Consider the following 24,727-nt stretch of genomic DNA (forward strand, 5'->3'; position numbering starts at 1 on the left):
AATTCAATGGGGAAATTCATTGATTTACTTACAAAAATACTAAGGATTTACACAGTCAAATTAGGGGGTTTTCAATGTGGATATCTAGCATACACAGGCAAACAAGAGATTCTTCTATGGAGAGATGGCTGAACTATGCTGGCAATTGGGGTTTTCAATGGAGAAATATTGGATGCACTGCTACAAAATTGAAGGGCTTTGGCAATTTAGGGCTGGTGTTATGGCTAGTTACATAGCAAGCCTTTGTTTAAGTTTCAGGAAAGCAAGCTGCATCACAGGACACTCTGGAAAGAAAGGGCAGGGGGGCCTGGTCCCTCAGATGTCTTCCCCGGTTGTTGTGTGCCTGTCTCCCTCTCTCTATCCTAGTACAGTCCCCCTTATATAGCCGAAATGACATCACTAATTTTACAATCTAGGGGATTACCCTGCCATAATCCCTGCCGCTAGGATTGGACAGTGTTTTTTTTGTTCTCTCTCTCACTTCCCGCCTCCCTCCCTAGTCAGGATTGATTTAGGTGTTTTGGAGCAACATCTGTCTTTTTCCATTTATCACCATCTTTTTTTTTTTTTAAATGTTTCTTTATTTTTCATTTAACAAACAGACAACACAAATAAACAACAACTCACAACATTTGCTCTGGCACTTTCAGGTTTGAGTTCACAATGTGCTTTATCCGCTCAAGTCACGGCTAGGCACCATCCTCCTCCGTCATGGTGTCCTCGTTCCGATCTGCCTGCTGCACTCGGGTGCGGATAGGACAGTTCTCTCCTCCCGGCTACCTCGAATCAGTTGTGTCATTCGCCTTGTCGCTCCCAAATAAGTCTTGTACCAAGGTATTCCACGCTAGTATTCTGGCCCCACTGTTATTTTCTCCCCTTTGCGAGGCTCTGGTTGTTTCTGCTACTGCCCATTTACGTAGGTCCACCCACCAGCCTTCTATCACTTTCCATGCCATTTTGATGCAGCGTTTCGCCAGTACTGTCATCAAGTCTGTCATCTTGGCTACATGGGCCCTCTGCTTGTCTCCCCTCGGGAACAGGCCCAGTATGTAGGACGCCGGCGACCAGGCTCGCATATGGATTCCTGCCTTCAACGCTCTTTCCTGTATCGTATTCACTCCCGGGCATGTCCAAAACATGTGCATCATATCTGCCTGTTCTTCCTGGCAGCGTGGGCAACTCTGTATTTGTCTGTCCCCCATGTTCGACATTCTTTTAGGCGTTAAATATGCCCTGTGCACTATGTAGAACTGCAGCTGTCTGAACCTTGCGTTTCTGGAGACTTTCTTCGAGTATTGAATTGCTCTGTTCCATTCTTCATCCTTGAGGGGTCACTGAAGTTCCTCCTCCCATTTTGTTGGACTGTTCAGTGTCCTAGAGTTGATGGAACCCAACAGTTGATCGTAAAGTCTGGACACAGTGTGTCCCCCCTCGGATGCATCGTACCAGGCGTCCAGCGGCCCACCCATGTCTTCCTCTTCCGGTAGGGTCTCCCACCTCTTTCTTATTCCTTGGACCATGCTATTATACAATATGAATTGGCCACTGTGGATGTCCTGCTCCTTCGCCAGGGTCTGAAAGTCTACCCAATGTCCTTCTTGCCACAGATCACCTATTTGGGCCACTCCTTTGTCTTCCCACTGTGTTCAGAACGTTGCCAGGCTTGCTATACGGGCGTCTACCAGTCCCGCCAGGGGGATGTGCCTTGAACAGGGGTCTCTCATGTCCTGAACTTTCCACGCTCTCTTCCACAGTGCTCCGCCTAGTTGGACTATTCTGGGAAGGGTTTTTCCTTTGGTCTCGTTTATCCACAGGAGTTCTTTCAAATAGTATTGTTGGAGCGATGGTCTAAACAGTATTGCATCTATGGAGGTGTCTTCCCCCAGCCACCGGACTACGAATTGGAGTTGTGCGGCCCAGTAGTAACACTCAAAGTCCGGGAGCTTAATCCCTCCCCATTCGTAGCCCCTTTGTAATGTGCTTAGTGCTACCCTGTTCCTCTCCCCCCCACCCCCATTGGAAGGCCCTTGACAGAGTGTAATCATCTAAAGAAGGACCCGGGGATGTTGGTGAAATAATATAGGATTCGGGGTAAAACTATCATCTTCATTAGGGCCGCCCGGCCTATCATCCCCAGCAGTAGTGTTTTCCAGAACTGCATGGTGTTCTCTATCTTGTCCAGGGCTGCCTGCGTGTTGGCCATGTGTGTTTCTGTGGTGTTGTGATATATGTCCACCCCCAGGTATCTAAAGGTGATTGGAGTCCATGTCAGGCCTAGGTGTGGCAGCTGGTCTGATGTCGTCGCCCTCAGGCCTGCCAGGGGGAACAGTGAGGATTTTCCCTCGTTGATGGTGAATCCCTGCCAAATGCTCCCAGTGCCTCTAGTAGGTCCAGCAGGTGGGTTTGTGGGTCCTGGACGTAAAGCAGTAGGTCGTCTGCGTATATTGAAATCTGATGTGTTTCCCCATCTATCACTATGCCGGTGTCCCCGTACTCCGCCCTTAGGAAGGCCGCAAACGGTTCCAAAGCCTATATATATATATATCTCATCGGGGACAGCTGGCACGCCTGTTTCGTACCTCGCCCTATGTTCCACTCCCCTGAGACATGCCTGCCCATCTCAACTCTGGCCCTCGGGTCATTGTACAGCAGCTTTACCCAACGTAGGAACCCCCCTGCCTATCCCAAAATTGGCGAGCGCCCCCAGAAGCCAGTCCCAGTTCACTGAATCAAGCGCTTTGATTGCATCTAATGACGCCACTGCGTATTCTCCCTCCTCTTGGTTCGTCCTGTCAATCACGTGATGGTCTCCCATTTCTCCCCCCTCCCTCTCCGCCTGTGCTTCCGCCCTCTCTATCTTCCTTTCTATCTCGTACAATTCAGCCAGGGTTTCTCTCCTAATGCCTCCCGTCTTCCCAATCGCCGCCCCCCTGATCACCACCTTTAAAGGCCTCTCAAGTCGTTCCCATGCTGTCCACACTGCCCATGTTGTGCTCCAAGTAGTCTATTGTGGTTTGGATATGGTCTTCGAAATCCCCTTCTAGGAGTGCTTCCGCCCTAAGTCTCCACGTGGGTACGGGGGCTTTGCTGTATGTATGTGCCTATGTTGCTCCCAGTGGGGCGTGATTAGATAGGGTTCGTGCGTGAATATGTGCCCCAGTGAATTCGCCTAGTGTCTCTTTGCCCTTGAATAGCCAATTCGGGTGAATGTCCCGTGTGGGGCGCTATAGTGCGTGTATCCCCTTTTGCCCCCATGTACCTTCCTCCAGAGGTCTTCTAGCGCGAGCTGGTCCAGTGTCTTCTGCAGCACCCGCGCTGGTGGTGCGGCCCTTTTATGTTTATCGTCCGACCGGTCCAGCCTGGGGTCCAATGTGCAATTAAGATCTCTGGCCCAGATGGTCATGGCATTCCTGTACGGGGCCAACCAGTGTGTGAGTGATTTAAAGAAATCTGTTGTGTCATGATTTGGGGCGTAGCTCTTCACGAGACACTCTTCCCGGTTCTCCAGCATTCCTTGAACGATCAAGACCCTGCCTTCAGCGTCTCTCCTGTTTGACGAGTTGGAATGGGATGCCCGGGGCAATCCAGGTCGCCACCCCTCTCGCATAATTAGAGTATGTGGAGCTGTAAATATGGCCGCCCCATTTCTTGGCCATCTTGGCTTGTTTTTCAGCCGTCAGGTGGGTCTCTTGCAGCAGTGGTTCTTATTCTGCTGATTGTCCTGCTGTATCTTGATTCGGCAGGGTGTCCTTAGTGTTTTGTTCTCACCCTCATTCCCTGCCTCACCGGGGTGCTTTACGGCTCCTCTCGACCCCCTCTCTTGGTTGTGGGATCCCCTGCTGGTCCATCCACTCCTGGGCGTCTGCCGTGGTCTCAAAGAGCTGTGTCCTCCCGTTGTGCACAATTTTGAGCTTGGACGGGTAGAGTAACATGAATTTCACCCCCGCTGCCTGAAGGAGCTCTTTGGTCGGCCAGAACTGGGCTCGCTGTCTTTGCACAAGTGTCGTATAGTCCGGGTAGATGGTTATCCTGGCTGCGTTGCATGTTATCTCCCCGCCTTCTTTCGAGACTGTCAGGATTTTCTCCCCGTCTTTAAAGTTCAAGATCGTCGCGATAATGGGCCTCGGTGGCGTGTCCTGGTCAGTGCTCTTTGTGCCTTTTCTACCACGAAGCCCTGGGACAGGGTCCCTGCACCTACTTCCTGGAGCAATAAATTCTCTATGAAATCTGTAGGGTCTCTGTCTTCCACCCCCTCCGGCAGCCTTACGATGTGCACATTGTTGCATCTGGCTCGGCCTTCCGCATCTCGGCCCTGCGTTCTAGTGTTCTGATCCGTTCCAGTGCATCCGACATTTGTGACTGAGAGGTGGTCACGTTTGCTGTGTTGCTCTCCACCTGTTCCATCGTCGTTACTCTCTCTGCTAGGTTTCTCGTGTCCTGCCTGAGGAGCCCCACATCTACGATCACTGAGTCCAGCTTGCCCTCTATTGAGGCTTTTAGCATCTCTATGGCATCTAGGATACTGCCCTCCACTTGTTTGAGCTCCTCTTGCGTGGTGTATGATGTAGCTGTGTCCGCTGCTGCCATCCCAGGTTGTGTGTCCTCACTCTTGCGGGTGAACGCATCCATGCTTGTTTGCCTCCCTCCGCTACCTTTCTGTTTGTCGGGCATGCTGATGTTTGTGGCCTTTTGAATCTGTGCTTGGATAGGGGTGCTCTCCCTTCCTTGAGGGTTATCCCAGACATGGCCCTGTCCTTCTCAGGCCCTCGTCGGCCCTGCGCTCCCCAGCCGCTCCTCAGCACCTCCCTGGGCCTCGCTCTGCAGGGTCTATTCTGCCCTGGAAGGTGCGGGCCCACCGGCGTGCATTGGCTAAAGTCTCTTTGTGGTCGCTCTACCCAGCTGCAGCCTCGCCGGGCGGGGGGGGGGCGGAGTCGTTACGATCTCCTGCCTGCGCTGTCTCGTCCTTACCGGGTGCTCCGGTTGCGTCTCTGAAGCTCCGGGCCTGTGGCCGCCCACCTGCCTCTCGCTGTTGGGGACCGGGACAGGGTCTCCCCCTCCTGGCTGCCGCTGGGTGGGCATACTCCGGTAGAACCGGTGTGCTGGGGGGCACCCTGTCAGTGCCTCAGGCTGCAGGTGCTGTCTTCTTCCTGTGTCTCAGCCCTCCAGCCCTCTGCCACTATCCTCGGTTGCCTGCTCCTCCTTTGCCCATGATCTCGCGGCGCGGTGGAGCGCGCCTCGTTGCTCGTCCCTGTTAGGGAGGGCAGTCAGGTTTGGCGCCTCTCTCGATCTTCCACGGGTGGTGTGTGGGTATCTGCTGGGCAGCCCTCCGCGCCCCTGCGCTTGGCCGTCTCACGTACTCGGCGTCCGCTGTCCCTCGGAGCTCGGGCTGATCCTCAGTGGGCCGCAGCCGCCATTTTGTGTGTGGTGGTTCCGCGCCTCTGCCTTGCCTCGCTTCGGGTCTTTCCGACCTCCGATTTAGTTCGGGCTTTCGGCCGTGTGTGCCCTGGATCCTCCGGGTGCCGTCCCTTCGATTCTTTCAGGGTCTCCTGCCGTTTTTCAGCCGTTTATAAGGATCATGTAACGGATCACCGCGGAGCGCTAAGTGACTCGTTCACTCTCGCATGGCCGCCAAGCCATGCCCCATTCATCACCATCCTTTGTTCTCCTTTCAACTTTTTGGAAAAAACAAGTTATGTATCATAACTTCATAATTGTAAAAGCTACTGCAATATGAAACATTCTGTTTCAGCTGATCATGGGGAATTAGATAAGCCGACCGCCAAATACGTAAGATGTAGCATGGCCGTGTGGCACATTTTTGGTCTTTTTCATAAAATGTACAACAGTTATGAATATGTAAATTATCCAGCATATTCCCAATTAAATTTTAGGCTTTTTCACCCACTCTCACATTTGTCACATGTTCAGATCAGACAGAAACCTGATCTAACCGGCCATTTCAGTTCCCAGAGTCACAGGGAGATGCATTTTATACCCCTAAAACCGCCTGGAAACTACATGAAAAATGGCATAAAAACGAAAATAATCCTCAGTCTGATTGTTGCACAAAATGCCTAAAAAGGAAAAAGTCTTAAATTAAATGATAAGCGTTTGTGTCAGTAAATGGATAGCTGCTTCATCCCCCACAATCATCTGTTCCCCTAGGTCAGCCCTTGACCAGAGATTTTTATGAGTCTCTTTGAAGTTAGTGCAACAAGGATTCACAACTTTTAGTCATGCTTCAGCCCACGATGGCCTTCTTTTGAAGTCCCTGCTTTGCTGCCAGACAATATGCAGAATAGGGAATTTTGACGCCTTCAGCAGCATCACATTTTATTGTGGGGTTATTAGATGGGAGGTGTGATATCCAGCTGGAGTGGGGCTTTTCATTGTCAAGTTTCTGCATCCAGCCAGAACAGGATTTTCCTTAAGTGCCTCTCCAACTGTCACTGAAGTTTTGTGGGGGAACCATATATACATTACTTTGGTCAACCCACACATCCAGTTCTGCTTTTATGACATTTTTCTGTGAGCAGCAATATCTTTTTTTCATTGTGGCTTTTTAAAGCAGTCTTTATTTGCAAACACGTGTGCAGGCCTTTTTTGCTTTTAATGTTTAAAAATACTGTTTTCCATGTCACAGGATTGCTCGATTCCTCCTTTTGTGTATTAAACTGCTGCTTGTCCATTGATAATGATTAATAGGACCCTTTCCACATGTATCTTTAATTTTACATGAACAACAAAAGAAAAAGCCAGGCCGTTTTTGTTGCAGTGTTTAAATGGCTGCTATTCATGTGAAAGGGACTTTTGTTTGGGGCCTTTAGTGTTAGGGAGCATTTTTATTTCTGTGGTAATTCCCTTCAATCTTAGAGACCCCCAGCTCTTTTGCTGGACTTTTTAATTTTAACCCTGGAATGAGTGAGACCTTTTTCTCACTCTCTCATGTTTTACCCGATTTGGATTGTTTATTGTTTCACTATTTTTGGAGTCTGACAAACTCCATAGGCATCTGCTGTTTGTATGGTGACATCGTCACTGAGAAATCCTTTAGATTTCTTTTTTTTTTTAAATATATTTTTATTATTTTTCATAAGTCTGGACATGAAGTAACAATTAGAACAAAATGAAAACCGTCCCCCCCACCCCACCTTCCGGGATAACTCCGTCCATGCAATGTTCTCGCGAGATTGTGCTTCCTCTTCACTAGAATAGATCCAGTATCCTTATTGTGTGCGGGCACCATTGTTCCTTGTAGTCCAAATGGAGACACTCTATCACTTGTCCCCAATCCTTTCTAAACCTCCCATGTTCTCCTTGGATGTTATATGTTAACCGTTCCATGGCCAGATGCTACCACACCCTTCGCGTCCAGTCTACTGCTGCCGGCGGGGTTATATTTTTCCAGTTATGTGCCAACTCCAGCCATGCCCCTATCAACAGTCCCATAAAGTTCCTCTTCTGCGAGGTGTTGAGAGTTTTATCCTTGGGTCCCATAGGCCCCCCAGCCATACCTCGACCCCCAGGTGCTCTGTCCCCGGGAACATTTTTTGCATTTGGACCTTAATTTCCCCCCAAAAGGTGCTCAATTTAGGGCAGTCCCACCAGATGTGTCACCAATCCCCTTGCCCCCCACATTCCCTCCAGCATCTGTTCTGGGAGTTGTCATACATCGTGTGTAGTCTCTCTGGGGTGTAGTGCCATTGAAGCATTATTTTGACCCACATTTCTCTATTTTGGATGGCTCTCGTCAATTTTGGAATCTGACGCCAAATATACTCCCATCTGTCCCTGGAGAGGGTGTAGCCCAGGGTTTTCTCCCACCTTTTCATATATTGCCATGTGGTTGGTTCCGGTTGTGCATTAATGTATTTATATGTATTTGAGACAAATTTGCGGGTGCCTGTTTGCGTCATAATGTACTTTTCAAAAGGGGTCAGGTCTCTAAACATTGCTTCTTTTATTCGTGGGGTACGTAACCAGTGGCAGAGCTGTTCATATTTAAATCGATCCTTTGGTGTTAGATTCAAAGGCGTTGTGCAGTCCGCAAATCTGTTGGTCCTCTTGCATGTCCCCCACCATTTTGCACCCCTGCCTCTTCCCATTTACTGTAGGCGACTATTTCCATTCCCGGTGGAAACTCTGGGTTGCTAAACATTGGCATAAATGGAGCGGGATCTTTAGTCAGGGTTTCTTTTTGGGTAGCTGCGTCCCACACCCCCAGCGTAGTCTTCAGTATCTCACTTACATGCGTATTGTCATGTCAAAATCGATTGTTAATCCATAACATATTCCTGGTGGGTGTCCTTGCCACCGCTCTATCCTGCCTCTCCCAAATTTTTTCCCCTCGCTCTGGGATCCATTCCCTTAGCACCCACAGTTGGGCTGCATCATAGTCATTCTTAAAATGTGGCATAGCGCACCCACCTTCCCCTCTATTCGCAGTCAGATTCGCATTTGAGATTCGAGGGGTTTTGTTTTGCCAAACATATTTGGACACCTCCTTCCTAAGTGCTCTAAAGAACTCCCTGAGGGGTCTTATCGGGAGGGCCTGAAATAGGTACAGTAGTTTGGGGGAGTATGGTCATCTTAACCGCCGTGATTCTACCCCACCAGGAAATCGCTAAATGGATTCCATTTTAATAAAACTTTAATATTTTCCAAGAGTAAGGGGTAATTATGAGCATAAAGTTTGTCAATTTTCCCGGTGAGAGTGATAACCAAATATTTGATACCAGTGGTCGCTACCTTCAATTGGCAATCTGTTGCACTTGCGCGGTTTTCTTCTTTGTTACCTGCCAGGATCAGTATCTCTGATTTTTGCCTGTTTATTTTTAATCCCGAGATCTCCCCAAATTTGTCTATAACTTCCATTAGATACGGTAGGGACAGCCCCGGGTCTCCTATAGCCACTAGCATATCATCTGCATATGCCACAGCTTTGTGCTCCTGTCCCGCCATTTCTATGCCCTTTACCTCCGGTATATCCCTGATTTTCACCAGTAAGGGGATAGATAGCGTATAGAAGGGGGGAAAGTGGGCACCCTTGTTTCGTCCCTCTCTCTAGGTGTACTTTATTCGACAATTCGCCATTCACAGCTATTGTTATGGACGGGGAGTTGTAGTTGGCCCGGATCATGTCGATATATCCTTCACCCATTCCCATTTATTTTAGGACCTGGAATAGAAATGTCCACTCCACCCGGTCAAACGCTTTCTCCGCGTCCAGAGCTACCAGTGCTGCTGGGGTCTGTTTAATGCCTATTTTTTCGACCAAATGGCGTGTTTCCCTCCCCCCTACCCCAACTGCCCTGAGGATGGCATGATTTACTACTAGCACCTTGGCGTGTTGCCTCGTGCCTCACGCCCTCTACCGTACTCAGGGATAACTTTGAAGGGGATCCTAAACCCTTCGTCATGACTTCAGTGGCCTCACGTGTCTCTCCCCTCCCCCTCCCGGCACCTGTGTCTTGGTCTCTCGGATTCTTACTGTCTCTGTCAAGTCCCCGATGGCTGCTGTGTCATGCTTCTGCTCCGATATTCTAGACGTTCCCCTGTGTGTTACTTCCTCCTGCTTGGTCGTCTCTCTCTCCTGTTCATCGTTTTCCATCCCGTGAGTGTCGTCTTAACGGGGGGGCCTGAGCCGCTTGCCTGCGGGGGGTCTTCGTCTTGGTCCTGTAGATTCATAAGTCTTTGCCCTTCTTCCCGTGGGGTTATCCTTTTTTGTGTGCCCTCCCACGTAAACAGCAGGCCGAATGGAAATGTCCACTTGTATCTAATTTGGCGGGCTGTCAGCTCCTTCGTTATCTGGGACATTTCTCTTCTCTTCTGGAGCATTGTCAATGCCAGATCCTGATACAGCTGTATTTCCTCCCCATACATTCGAATGAAGTCCATTGATCTGGCCTTTCTTAACACCCGCTCTTTTTGTGTATATCTGGTGAGGGCCACCAACACATCTCTTGGGCGATCGTTTTGGGGAGTCGATCTTTTTGGTCCCACCCTGTGTATTCGATCTATCAGGACTTCTTCTCCCTCGTCCTGGTCTAGGATGTCTGAGAAAACTTGCTGGACCGCTGACTTAAGATCTTTATCTTCCACCGTCTCTGGTACGTTCTTTATCCTAATGTTCGATCTTCGTGATCTGTTTTCCAAGTCTTCACATTGGATTTCCAAGTTGTGCGTTAGGCGGGCTAAGTGTTCCTGTGTTTCTGCAACTTGTTGTGTCTCTTCCTCCATGTTCTGCACGATCTTCTCCAAGGTATCTGTTCTTTCTCCCAGGCCTGATACTTCCGTTTTTAATTCCTGCAAGGCCGATTTGAAATCGGACTTCATAGCATCCAGATGCGCATTCATTGAGTCCATGAATTGTGCTTGGAGTTCCCCGAACCACATCTTCAGATCCTCTTTTGTGGCCATGTCTTCGTGGAGGGGGTTTGTTCCCAGGTCGCTGTTTGATCGTTTGGGCGTTTTCGCCTTATCCGTGGTTCCTTTGTCCCCCCCCCCCAGAATTGGGCCAAGTTGTGATCTTGCTTCAGCGGTTGGTTTGAGGGGTTGGTTGGTCCGTGCTTCCCTCTGGATTTTGACATTTATGCCTCCTCGTGCAAGCTACTCGATGGAGACCGGCCCTGTCAGCGTGTTTCCCGGTCTGCGGCCTCTGCTGATCTTCCGTAGTCGTCTGTCCCCGGTCCGTTTGGTTCTCAGACCGGGGTTCGCCTGTTATTACCCCTAAGAGCGGGGGGAGTCACAGCTGTATGTGTCCGCTCCCCACCTGGGGCTGGTCCCTGTGGAGGTGGGGAGCCTTCCCAATTTATGACTGTGTCTTGCCGCTTTGGAGGATCACTTTTCTCCTCTCCGTATGTTGCCTGTGGCCTGTGACCACCATCGGGCCGTGCCCTTGCCGATGTGTGAGGGGGCTCTCGGAGCGGGGGAGATTTCGGTTAGCGTGCCAGGCTCCGGGAGTCCATGACTCTTGTTGCTCGTAGCGAGCCTTTTGCTCTCTCCCCTCAATATGTTCGATCACGTACCTTAAGAAAGTGACGGCTTCGGGCTGCGTTCTTCCCAATATGTGTGGGGTCCGGAGAGCGGGGGAGATCGAGGCTAGTGTGGCGGGCTCCAGGCTGCCGTGCCTTTTGTTGTTCGTGCTGAGCCCTCGCTCCCTTCCCTCGATCTGCTCGGACGTGTATCTTATTATTTTGTCCGCCAGCTAGTATTGTTTCCCCGCATCTGACGCTGGGGCTGATTCTTCCTCTCGCCCTTCCAAGCGGAGCAGCGCTGGGGTCGCCTCCGTGATCGCGACTCGATCTGAGTTCGCTGGCCCTGCCTGCCTACATCCGCGGCAGATGTGCCCGGTCTCGGGTATTCCTCACGCCTGAGGCTCACAGGGGGGGGGGGAGGGTCTCCTCCTCCGCGATTCCCCCGCTCCAGTTTGTCTCCCCAGCGGGATATTGCCGATTCAATCTGTGGGCGCGGGGGACGAGTCCCATGTTCTGCGTCTCAGGTGGGCGGCCTCGATGTCGGGTCCCGCTCCGCATCCGCTGCTCCCGGAGTGTGGGTCGATAGGGATCCGCGCGTCTGCCAATGTGTTCCTGCCGCACTGGGGTTTACCGCCGTTGTGTATGGGACCTATGGGCCCTCATATATGGGGGGCTTCGTCTGCGGATTCCCAGGGACCGTTTCCTCCGTCTACCTCATCGAGAGATCCGCAAGTGAGCTGGCTGCTGTATAGGCCCGGGAGGGGAGCCGGAGCGCGCTCAGGCACGTCCTCTCTCCACGGCAGCCATCTTGAAGTCCTATCCTTTAGATTTCTATTAAGGTTTAAATTCCTTTTCTTGTGTGGACTACAGTTCCCAAGACTAGTAAAGTTAAATTGACTTTACTGACCTTTTCTCCTTGTAGGGCCAGCACACACCATCTTATGTGGAGTGCTGGGGGGTTACCTAGTAGCCCCTTATCCTACTTCCTCATTTAACATTTTATGTTACCCCACTACTTTAAATGGCTGGTGGCAGTGGTTTAATTGTTCCTACCATTGTGATTTTCTACCGCAGGCTCCTCAGTTGCAGTAGAGCACCCATGGGTGACCAAGTACCGCCGCAGGAGCCCTCCAGACATCCTCCCTGTTGTCGCCGTGACTGAGGCTCAGGAACTAGGGTCTGCACCTCTGTAGCAAGTCGAACTCCAGCTGGACCACTCTTCTTCAAACCAGAGGTAGTGTTTAGGCTTGAGGTACTTACCTTATTGCCTTTAGCAGTGCTCTTCTCACTTGGGAATTGCATTGGCTTACCTTTTTTCAGTTGATTATAACTCCCTTCTCACAGGCTTAACAGCTTGTGACCCTACAAGTGATTTTCTGAAACGCTAGCTTTGTGCAAGACCTTGATCTAAAAGGTGCATCAGATCCATAGATTGTGTCCCAAATGACTTTGGCTGTCCTGGCTCCCCGAAGGCACTCCTCTAGTCCATTGACTTTGATACTGTTTTGTCCCTCATAGGTGGTACATTGTTGTAGGATGTTACTGCTGGGAAAGGCTTATCTAGACTTCATTGGAGGATTTTATTGTCCCCTGTTAGGGATAATTCTCATAAATGTGCCAATTCCTCTCTACCTTAGAGATCCCCAGCTCCGTTACTGACCTTTGAGACTTTATACTTTTAATTCTGTTTGTTTTCTGTGTTTATTTCTTTGGTTATGGAGTTTTAGATAACTCCATAGGCATCATCTGTTTGTGTGTGTCACACAGCACCCTCAGTGCAATGACACAGGGAAGCCTTTTAGGCTGTCCCATGGTTTAAATACCTTCTCTGGTATAAACTACCGTTTACCAGAGAAAGTAAAGTGAAATTGACTTTACTAGTCTTTTCAAAATTCCTAGACCCAGCACACCCACCCCATCTTACAATGAGTGCTGGAGGGGTTATATAGTATCCCCTGTGTCTAGAAACTCATGTAGCAGTCAAATGCCACCCTTTCCTATTGAAATGGCTGGTGGCAGTGGTTTTACAACAAACTAACATGATTTTTACCGACCGCGAACACCGGTAGCTAAAAATCACGGGAGACATGTTTTTCAAGATGGCGTGTGAGCCCCCTCTGTAAAAAAAAAAAAAAAAAAGGTCCCGGTCTTCTTTTTTCGCCATTTCCTTTTGGAAAGGTCCTTCTAAAGTTTGTCTCTGCACGCCAAACTAGGTTTGGTCCCTTTGTTTCTACACCTTTGGCGGGCTTCAGGACTGAAGGCCGCCTCTGGCGCCCGAGTGTCTGGGGTGGGCAGAAAGTGAGGGAGGTGCCCGAAACTCCCTGGTCTTAGTCTCCTAGGAGACCCAAATGCACTCTGGCGTGATTGGCTGGTTGGCTGACTGTCCGGCAAGGGCAGCTACCCTGCTGGGTGAGTGGCAGGTAGGCTGGAATGAATGGGAGAAACCTAAATAAAAGCCAAGTCTCTTGGCTTGGAAGGCAGAGTCAAACACTGGAACGAAAGAACCGAAGGCGAGCTGGAACAGGACGGCTGCTGCAACTCCTGGAACTTTGGTTTGCCATGTGAAGCCCTGCTGCAGGTCTGAATCGCCAAGTTCATCTCGACAGAGAAGCCTTCAAGGACGACTTTTTCCTTTGAGTTGGTAGGACCAATCAACTCGTAAGCCACCTGGGCACCATTCTCAGAGCTGGTTGTATGTATGAGTGCTGCAGGACACCAGTTTGTGTGCTTGACTACAGCTACCGGAATCGAAGATTTGACAGCTTTGTGACCAGTCCCCGTGTAGTGCAGGAGTCCCGTCGCCTCCCTCTTGTCCCCACGACTGAGGCTCAGGAACAGCGAGATCTGCAGGCACTGCCAGGAACAGAAGTCTTCAGCTGCATCTTTTTCTTCAAAATAAGGTACTGTGAAAACACGACCGAGAGAACTCACCTCTCACTGCGAAAGTGCGTGAAACTTTGGCAACTTGCAGGCCTAGTCAGCTTGTGACACGACATATGAACCTTTCTTCTATGAACTACTTCTGAGAACCATGGCAAAGACTTTTCCGTTTAACTACCAGAACTGTTTTTACCTCTACAAAACTCTAGGCCATTGACTTTGGCCTTCCTATTGCATTGCATCAACTCCTCTGGTGAACAAACTATTTGCACTGTTTTAGAGTAACTGTAATATTTGTTTTATTAACTTATGCCTTTTTGCTCCTACTTCAAATATTCTGAATGCCATTTTTTGCTCCTCCTTCAAAATAGTTTAAATGCCTCAGAACCGGATAGTGTGAAGTACTGTAGTATATTTTTGTTCGATATTGACTGCCTCCTTTTAGTGAATGTTTTCTAACTGACTGTGTAATAAATGAATACGTGTTTTACCAAGAAACATTGCGTATAAGTGTCTGAATACTTGTGATTGTAGACCTCTGTGTAACACCCTTACAGCTCACATTCACTCTTAAGAAATCCCTGGCTACTCAGCTCGCTACCAAAAACTGTGCGGTACAGACTTATACCAAAGGTTGGTTTTGCTTACACCTGTAGTCATAGTTGTGTGTAGTGCTTCCAGAGGGTACTGCATGCACAATTTGCCTAACATCCCCACATTTGTTGACAAACTGTTCAAACCTTTTTATTTCCCTAACCTTTCCTTTCTGCAACCTCAGAATCTACAAATTATAACAAGTGTGATATATAAATGCCATTATTGTGCTTGTGATTGAAATCACCCCAGGGTGTAGGAATTATGTATGACGCATATCCAAAGATTATCCACTAACTTGTTTTGATTCTGATAAGTAATTGTAATTTATATTTGAATTGTTATAACAAATTGTCTTTTTAAAGAATGCTTATTTAAAACTGTTAAATAACTATTCATCACTGAAACCTTGAGTGCAAGTGTTATGTATTTACGAATTTCACTTGTACAGCTCACATTAACCACTCTTGAGATAGGCCTGGCTGCTCAATCACACAACCACCTTGTGTAATACAGACCTATACCAAAAGGTGGGTTACCTAAAACCAAGCAGAGAAGTGTTGTATAGTCTCACAGAGTGTGACTGCACCAATTCCTACCCAATAGGTATTGCGACGAATCCACGGCTGTCGCCACTTCTCCCAGAGGAGGAGCCTCTTCCCATGAGGCTAGGGAGATGAGGCTGCTACCCGATAGTCCCCCTACTCAGCAGAAGAATCACATGGGGAGAGACACCCCCATGCCCCTCAAAAGGGCGACAAATATCGAAGGATAATACCAAACACCTTATACACCTCCTCACTTTGTAAACCACAGTTATATAACTAACCAACCTATGTAGGTCCAGATACTTGACTTCTGAGACGCAGAAGAAAATGGACGATCCAAGGGAGCATGATGATAGAAGTACTGGGACGAGGAGGATGCACAGAGGAATAAATATCGATGGGCCAAAGCGTTAAGCCTGTGGGAGAGGACAAGTATAACAGAAAATGGGGGCAAATCCAAATAGGTGTTGCAGCAGTGGACAGAACTGGTATTAGATTCTGTTGCTGCCCGATCTAAGTGGCGACAACCTGGACGCAGGTCAACTGGTTGTATTCCAAACTAATTTACAACTTTAATCTAGCCCGTAGGTCACAATAGCTGGAACGCAAAAAGTACAAATGGAAATGCCCACTGGCAAACAATATAGCTAAAAAAGCTAAGAACCTGAAAGACTAAAATGGCTCTTATAAAACCAGCTCACTCGATACATGCGAGTGTGCAAGCAAATGATTTGTAAAGCAGTATCTCTCTACTGTGGTGGGAGATATGAAGATGGGTCATTTTCTGTTATACTTGTCCTCTACCAGACACATGCCACCAGTATAGAAGGTAAGGGACAGCTCTCTCCTCTATTACTGTTAGATAGGTGATGTACCACTCGCCACCTAGGAATAGGCACCCCCGACAGGGACAGGGTGTTCTTACCCAGGGTGAGCTTACGATTAGCCAGGTGGCCTTTCTTTTATCTTACGTCTGAGCATTCATATACCTAGTTACTAATTTGTGAATGCTTTGAATCACCACCCTCCTACAAAACCTGTTTTGTGCTACCGCATTGTATCCAGTTAACGGCTCAAAGGACGACAACGGCATGCCCGTGTCTCATAGCTTCTTTTAGCTTTCCCTGTTAGTTTAAACCCTTCCATTTCTTTACCTTCCTTCTACTCTTATCAATTCCATTTTATTTATTTCTCCTCTCCTGCCCCTCTTTCTATTCTGATCATTTATCATCCCCTGGTCCTCTTGGTTCTTTCTTCGATGGCTTTCACTGTCTTCTGCCATCTGTCCTCCTCCTTTTCTACATTTATTGTTGCTGGGAACTTTAATATCCATTCCTCCCTGCCTGATTTTCAATCTAGTCACTTCATTTTTCTTACTTCTGTCTATAAACTTAATCTCTTCCTACCCAAGTGTGGAGTTCTTGATTTGATCTTTCTTTCTCCTGATATTGACTCACTGGAATCCATTAATACTCATATACTGTGCTTTTCTGATCATTATTTTAAATGTCTACCTCCTTGCGCCCTTCGGATCCCTCGCTCTTCCACATGCATCCTCATCTTCCTTTCTACTCCACAACTTAAGTAATGTAGATTGTGCGACTTTGATCTCTTCTATTCTTTCGTATCTTGCTATGGCAGCTCCAATGTCATCTTTGGATATCCATGTTATTCTTAATAATATCTATTTGACTATTTCTTCTTCTCTTGATCTAATGTCTCTCCTTTCTGCATTCACTACCAAGCGCAGGCCCTACTCACACTTGGTTTTCCATGCTGCTTAAATCTGTTAGAGTTCAAGCACGTAGAGCTGAGTGTTGTTGGCTCAAACTTAAACCTATTTCTAACTACAACCTTTTCTCCTTAGGTCTTGGGCATTATATCTCTACAATGAAACAAGCTAAGATCAAATATTTACAATCACTCATTTATCTGCATGCGGATTCTCCCAGACTTCTCTTTTCTATTCCTAATAAGATTTTAGCTCCTCCTCCAATTCACCCCTCTTCATCTTCCTTTCTTTCTCCTGATGATTTTGCCTTTCTTTGTAGCAAAAATTGACAATATTAGATTATCCTGGTCTAATACCTCTGTTTCTTCTGATGCTTCCTCTTCCATGCCCTTCGTTCTACTCTCGAAATAATCCTCTGGCACACAATAGTCCCTCCTTTTATTCCTTTTCTCCCATTACCGAGGTTGATGTCACCACTATCATTTCTCAATCACACCCTATGGCCGCTCCTTCTTATCTGCTCTCTGTGACCCTGGTGAAGATGATCTTTTCTGCCCTTGCCCCAACTCTCACTGACTTTTTAAAAATGTATCTTTGGCCTCTGGCTCGTTTCCTTTTTCATTTAAAACTACAACTGTTGTTCTACTTCGTTTAAAAAAAAAAATCTATTTCTTCTTCTTATCCTTTGCATTTCCAGCCTACTTCTTTGCTCCCATATCTTTTCAAATTACTGTAGCGTCTTGTGCATCTTTCCTAATTCACATAATCATCTTCCTTCCACTCAACGTGGATTCCATTCAGGGTATTCTACTGAAACTGCTCTTCTTTCTGTAACCAATCACATTCTTCATGCTCATCACTGTAAACTTTCTTCCATTCCGATTTTGCTTGACCTCAGTGCCGCATTTGACACTGTGAAGCACTCTACTTTAGTTTCGACTGTTTCTTCTTTTGGGTTTACAGACGCTGTTCTAAAATGGCTTTCTTCCTAATTTGCAATCGTTCAGTTTCTGTTCCCTAGAAGGGTTTAACTTCTCACTCATCCTCTCTCTCTAATGGTGTTCCTCAAGGGTCTGTTCTGGGTCCAGTTTTATTCACACTTTATGCTTCACTGTTTTCTCACGTTAGTGACTTTGGTTTTTAGGTGTACTTCAATGCTGATGATACCCAGATTGTCCTGTCTTTTCCTTCTATTAATGACTCTAGCCACTCCCATTTCTCTTCCCATCTTCTAGCCATTTCTTCTTGGATGACTTCTCAGTTTCTTTGTTTAAATACTAAGAAAAATGAAATCTTATTTTTTTCATCTTCTACAATCTCTCCCCCTTTGTCCATTTTATTCCCTCCTCGGTCTCTTGTATCATCATCTCATGCGTGTAATCTTGGTCTCTTATTTGATGATTCTTTTTCTTTTCAGATACAAATTACCTCCGTTTGTTCTTGTCGTTTTCATTTCACATTATTAAACTTCATCCCCTGCCTACTTTTTCTTCTGCAAAAACATTGCTTCAAACTTTGGTTTTATCTCGTTTGTATTATTGTTCACTTTATGTTGGTCTTTCTAAGTTTGCTCTTTTCCCATTACATGTGCTTCTTCACTCTGCAGTTTGGACTCTTCTACCCCAGTCTCCCCAAATTTCTCAGTTGTTGGTCGCCTTAAGTGGCTACCAGTTCAGCAGCACTGTGATTCCATTTTCTTTGTTTGGTCCTTAAATCTGTCTATGCGCTTGCTCCTCTTTATCTATGCACTGTAAGGGAGGCATGGTATCACAAGTATGACAGACGAGATTACACGTTTTAAAACATTTTACTATTTTCTTGGTGTTTGGATGGAGAAACTCCTACTTTGCCCTAAAGCTATGATGGGAGTAGTCTCTACCATCAAATAATAAACAGTCCTAGACAGTCTTTATCAAATCAAAATGGCCTATACTAACAAAACCTAATGCCTGCCTCATCTCTTATACAAAAAGTGTATAAATAGAAAATATGTATGCAAAGGAAAATCAGTGTTATAACAAAGAATTCAAGTGGCTGAGTCAAACGCGATTAAAATAGTAGTACTCCCCAAGATTCTTTATCTATTCCAGATACTCGCAATACAGATTCCTGACTCCTAATTTAAAACTAGCAAGAGCACTCTCAGGTGATTTCTCTGGCAAGGGAAGAAAGCAAGGGTCTCTAATGTGGCACTGAGTCTTCCAAAGGACTGTGGGGGGAGTGGCGCTCCGACATACAATTGTACTATAAGGCCTCAAAGCTTAGGATTCTTAGTCCACATCTCAGACGGCTTGAAGACTTGGAATGGGTGGGTCTTGGTAGCTATCACTTATGGCCAGCGATTGTTGAGGAATGGCTGTGGGTTCCTAGATCGAAGCTACTGCGGAGGATAAGGGAACACCCCAATTTTCGGTACTATTTAGAGCATTTGGCGACAAGGAGCAGACTGGGTGGGGTCACAATAGGGCCTTCACCACGGGGTCATCTCTGGGTGCATGGGGTCAGGGATGCCATTCCGAATCCAGAGAGGTTTCAAGCTTGGTACGAAGCGGGTTTGGAAAGGGTTAGACAATTGTGGAGAGATGGAAGGTTCATTACGATGCCAGAGTTGGAAGAGGTACTGGGACTGGGCACGCTCTCAGTCTTCTTGTACTTACTGACGAGGGAGACTTGGAAAGGGAAAATCCAGAGGGAACTCACACCCTTCGAGAAGATTCTAGACACTGCATCTAGTTCCAAGTGGTTGATTGGTGCATTATACAGGGCCCTAGTGGAAACAAGAAGGGGATCCTCAGACAGGCTGATACAGCGATGGGAGGGCAATCTGGAAATGGAACTCCCCGCCCCCTCCCAGACATGGCAGAGGATGTGCCTGGAAGCCTCGCAGACATACATTTCTTGACAGCATAAACTACATGCCACTAAATTGTTGCACAGGTGGCAGTATGACCCGGTTAGGCTTTCCAGAATGTTCCAAAGTATGAGCCCCATGTACAGGCATGAGTGTGGATCAAGGGCCAAATACTGGCATATGTGGTGGGGATGCGGGTGTCCAGTCCTACTGGGATGAGGTCCTCAGTTGGATAAGGGACCTGGATGGGATCACGAGGGGGAAAACACAAATGTTGATTGATATGGTTTGGTTTACAAGAGCAGGATGGAGAATATATAAGGTTGCCAAAAACGGTACAAAGCTTGCTTTTGGCCAGAGGGCTTGTCTGACCACACTGGAAAAGAGCTCCCTCCTGGAAGGAAAGAATAGATCAACACAGCCCGGAATTTATACCTGATGGAAAGCAGAATAGCGGCAATACACAGTGACTCTTGGTCCGTAGAAATAGAATGGTTTGATTTTTGTGAAAAATATACCCAATAGGTAGGACAAGCAACTGCCTCATCTTTCAGTGGGGAAGGGAGCCACGACCCCTCAACTTTCTCAACACTGAGGTTACCATACACAGACTGGAATTGACAATTGTCTTAAGAGATCAATGACGTCTCAAGAAGAGCAACAAAGTTTAGGTGGACATGTGAGAGCTGTTCCTTTGTTAAGTTGATTAGGGAGGGGGCTGGGTTTAGGAATGGGATGAGGTGGGTGTAGACTAAATTACACTTTGTGTGTTTCTGTTGTAACTGGGGGTCCTAATCTATAACGTAACGTCATTTTTCATGAAAATTCAATAACACTGAAATGTTTTTTAAAAAGTGGCTGAGTAAGATCTCCTCCCCACGTTGGACAGGAGAGAGTAAGTGGCACCCAAAGACAGGATGACACACACTGCCTCAGGTTCTCAAAACAAAAAGGCAGCTCAAAATGTGGATCGAGGCCCATGCTAAAGTCAATTATTCCAGCATTCCAAAAGTTCTTTCACAGTTCAACTAAAAGTTCACATAGGTCTCCCTCCGTTGGGCTCAGACCTCTCAAAGCTTCAATAGTTGACATGGGTCTCCCTCAGCCAGGCTCTGACCTTTTTCTGATGTCTAAAACCTTTGAATGTGCAAGGCTTTTACCATAGACCTCCGCAGGACCACTTCGACCTTCTCTTCAGCTCACACTTGTATGTTGTTATTTGCCCCAGTGTCTCTTGGTCTTGGTAGTTCAGAACCATAAGCACAAAAGTTCAACATTCACCTTTTCACTTCCCCTTTTGCCGGGGTTAATCTTCGCCATTACGCATTTTAGAGTTCATTCACGTTGCTGCTTTATAACAAAATATTTCACCTTTCAAAAGGGACTTTCGAGTAGGCTACTTCCTTTTCCCAGACCACCCCACTATTCTGCATCACTGGCTTCACAGTTATCAGCCACTTAAAAGTTCATTACAAGTGAGCTTTCTTTTGCATCAGCATGTGTGCAACCTTCATTTGTGAGATACACTGTTGCGGCTACAATCTTTCCTTGAAACAAACCAGCTTTTCATATCTTTCACTAACTCATCGTTTGTGCGCGTTCCGTTCTAGTCTCTGCGGCTTTGATTCACGAGTCAAGGTTAATACCACAGGCGTGTCCTCGCCTCCCCAGCTCCGTCGTTCATCCGGGAAGGTCGCTGGCATCCTTGAAACACAATGCAGGTTTCTTCTTGTCTGCGATTTGGCCTTCTCCGGGTCTCCTTCACAGTTTCCCAGAGGCAACTACCTCCTGCAGGGATCTTCAGGGTTTCCCTGCCATTTTCTCTAATCCCTCGATCGGGCATTCCTGCTCCAGTAGGATCACCTTTGCCCCGGTAGTTCCGCTCCTTCTCGTGGTCCACCTTGCTCAAGGTGTGTCTATATGTTCTGCCTTTTATCCATGTGTGGAGAGCCAATTGGTATCGGATGTATGCGACTAAAGTCAAGTGCCTGAATTGGCCTGACCCAGTTAGCGGGACATGTCCAATGAGATATGAAAGCGTTAGCCCTTTTACTCACAGTCGCCCTCTTCCTCTGCCCAGTGTTTGTGTAAAAAAGGGGGCAGGGGGAGTCGGGATGTTGGAGGATCCTATAAAATAAGATGGGGAATGGGTACGGGAAAGGGGGGGGGGGGAATACCGCACCTCAGCATTGGTTCCCTTACCCCCACTCCCAAAGACCCCTCACCCCAGGTGATCCTCCCGCACTGGTCCACCCCCAGGGTCTGGATCCAAAGGTGATGGCCATGCCCTGGCCACTTGAGCGAGAGAAATCCCCAGGAACTAGCAAGTGAGACACCCTTTGGTTTCTCACAGCACCTTGATGTCACTTCACTGTCCATCACGTGATCTTCGTGCTGCCTCCCAATTTCTTCTTTCTGTTCCTCATCCTCCTTGTGCAGCTTCCCACTTTCATTCTTTTCAACAGCTTGCTCCAAAATATTGAAATTCGTTACCTCTGGACATCTGTTCTAGTTATAATCTCTTACAATTTAAAAATCCATCTCCATCTTAATTTTCTGAAAAATGTTTTGACCTCATTTGGTGATTCATTTTTCTGTGACTTTTTCCACCATTGTACCGTTAGTTTTTAATTTGTGAAGCGTTTTGGATAAAAGTGCCATATAAATGCAGTGAATCAATGCATACCTTCTCTCCTGCACATATTTACTCTACCCACAAGGGGTTCAGTGAGCACCGGACCAAGAATTAGAATTTTACGACTCACCCCTGATTTTTAAGGGCATGCTCTGCACTTCTCTCATTGTGAATGCATTATTTCACTTCGATAATTTCATTGACTGTGTAAATATTAAGTGTATTGCAAAGGGAATTGTTTCTAAAATGTATCCTTAATGCTCGGAGGCCTTTGGCTATGGTTTTGAAATGTTTACTTCATTATCACACTGGGAAATGATCATATTTGTGTATATATAGACCAAGGATTTCAAAGGTACTTTTTCTGCCGGTTAAGTTGCTATCTGCTCCCATCCCCTACCTATATGTGATGGATCTCGACCGCTAATATAGCGCCAACTATATATTATAGGGGTGGGTTGTTTCTTGACGAGTGTATTTTATCGTGCACGCCCATAGAGGATTTTACATTCTTTGCTAGGTTGTAAGGTTCCTTACCCTTGCCCCATTTGGTAATTTATGCTGGATGCCTATGTGAAATAGTGGTCCCACAGATGGGCAGTGGGGTGAGGAGGGACTTTTCAGACATTTACTGTTTTGATAGTATAGTATGCTTTTTTTAATACTGTATATTTTGTGCAAAGTACCTAATAGGGATCTATATATGTGTTACATAATTAAAGTATACATATTTTTCAGTAGATCAGTGAGGTGTATATTTTAGAGAGAAGGGTATGAACTAATTGTAACTATATGTCAGCCTGCTACCACTACCTACGCATTAAGCCTCGTCTCTCGGTCCATTTTACATACATTTGAGAAATATTTGTCTTCCCTTTCTTGTCAGGTGTGTTAGCCTCCACTAAGGTCATTGGTTGTAGATTCCACAAGAGAGGGTTGTACAAAAATTGCCTTAGTAAAGTAAAAATACCTATAATCAAAAAAGCTTGAGAATAGCTGATCTGTAGAACTAGAGTAAAAAATCAGTAGTGCACCTTAGACAGAATACTGCAACAATACTGCCACCCACATCCTCACTCAAGACAGGCACAGTAATCTCTGGCACACACTGTAAACACGACTGCATTGAATTTACTATAGATGGACCTCCCTGAAAAAAATGTGCAATGTCCAAAATAAAGAAAACCATCTGATCAATAGGTTAAAGGCACACCAAGTACACTGCCATTTCCCAATTTAGGAAAAATTATCTACTACAAGGAAGCTAGAGTGGTACACGTTTACTCTTTCCTGATCTAGCAGCCCCTGCCATCTACTAGTCATGCCAAAAGCCAACTAGATCATTGGAGCAGGAGATCTACCTGCCTACATGGTAGACTAGTGGTGAATCTACCGTCCATAATCCCTCCATAAAACCAAAATGATTTCACCTTTCACAAATCTTTCAAAACCCAACTCTGATTTCACTATTCCTAGAAGCTATTAAGTTTGGTGTCCAAGCATTAGAAATGTCAACATCAGTTCATGTTTGGTGGGATCCGGTAATATTGTCCCCATATGTATGGTCGCCGGGAAAAGGTTGAAGCGACATTTTATATGGTGACCATATATATGGGGACAAGAGGAGCAGAGGTTGAGGGGGTGCCCCGTATGGTCGATGTAATAATTTCTCTGCAGAAAACTGCAATTTTTCGTGTACTTTTTTACGATGTGACATTTTTGCTGGGACATTATCAAATGGAACCGTTTGGTGGAGGAACAGATAGTTGGGATTGGCCAACCTGAAATCTATGGGGCCCAATAGCAAAGGCTCACCTTGGGGGGTTCCCGAAACATCTGGTCCAAAGAGATGAACTCCAGGCTAGGGAGCTGCTCGATGAACTGGCTGAAGGATTCAAGTTTTATAGCATGACAGCGCACTAGTGTGAGATCGACGAGGCGGCTCCATCGTGAATGCTCTGCAACAGGAAGAGACAAAGATCAAAAAGCCTGAACTTATCTTACAAGCAGAATGAGTTCACCAGGAATTTATTCAAAACATACAATAAAAAGACAGAATGCACAAAAAGTTGAAATAAACAACTAGAAGGAACACGTTCTTGAACTTTAAAATGGATTAAAAAAGGGACAATTATAAAATAAATGTCCAGTAGCTGCATATAGGGGAAAGAGCAGTAAGGTAATGAGGCTGGACAGGGTGGATGGTAAGGGGTAGAGTGTTAGGGAGAATTCTAATTTCTGTGTTAATTCCCTTCAACCTTAGAGACCCCCAGCTCTTTTGCTGGACTTTAGGACTTTTTAATTTTAAACCTGGAGTGAGAGAGACTTTCTCACTCTCGTGTTTTTGAACTGACTTGGATTATTTGTTTCCACTGATTTTGGAGTCCGACAAACTCCATAGGCATCTACTTTGTATGGTGACGCACAGCATCTTCAGTGCAGTGTCAATGAGAAGTCCTTTGGATTGCTATTAAGGTTTTAATACCTATTCTTGTGTGAACTACCATTCCA

The 24,727-nt window shown here is 46.6% G+C and overlaps 1 protein-coding gene across 5 annotated transcripts in view; it reads right to left on the minus strand.

The window, feature by feature from the left end:
* The window catches only part of FBXO38 (F-box protein 38), a 1,054,306-nt gene that overhangs the window by 599,804 nt on the left and 429,775 nt on the right, over window positions 1–24,727 (minus strand). For all 5 annotated transcript variants that reach the window (XM_069651425.1, XM_069651428.1, XM_069651424.1 and 2 more), the window contains exon 11: window positions 24,032–24,174. In XM_069651425.1, coding sequence (XP_069507526.1) covers window positions 24,032–24,174 — 143 coding nt within the window. The remainder of the gene's footprint in view (window positions 1–24,031; window positions 24,175–24,727) is intronic.

The sequence above is a fragment of the Ambystoma mexicanum genome, chromosome 3p, assembly GCF_040938575.1.
Source record: "Ambystoma mexicanum isolate Mex_15411 chromosome 3p, UKY_AmexF1_1, whole genome shotgun sequence".
In the NCBI taxonomy this organism is placed as follows: domain Eukaryota; kingdom Metazoa; phylum Chordata; class Amphibia; order Caudata; family Ambystomatidae; genus Ambystoma; species Ambystoma mexicanum.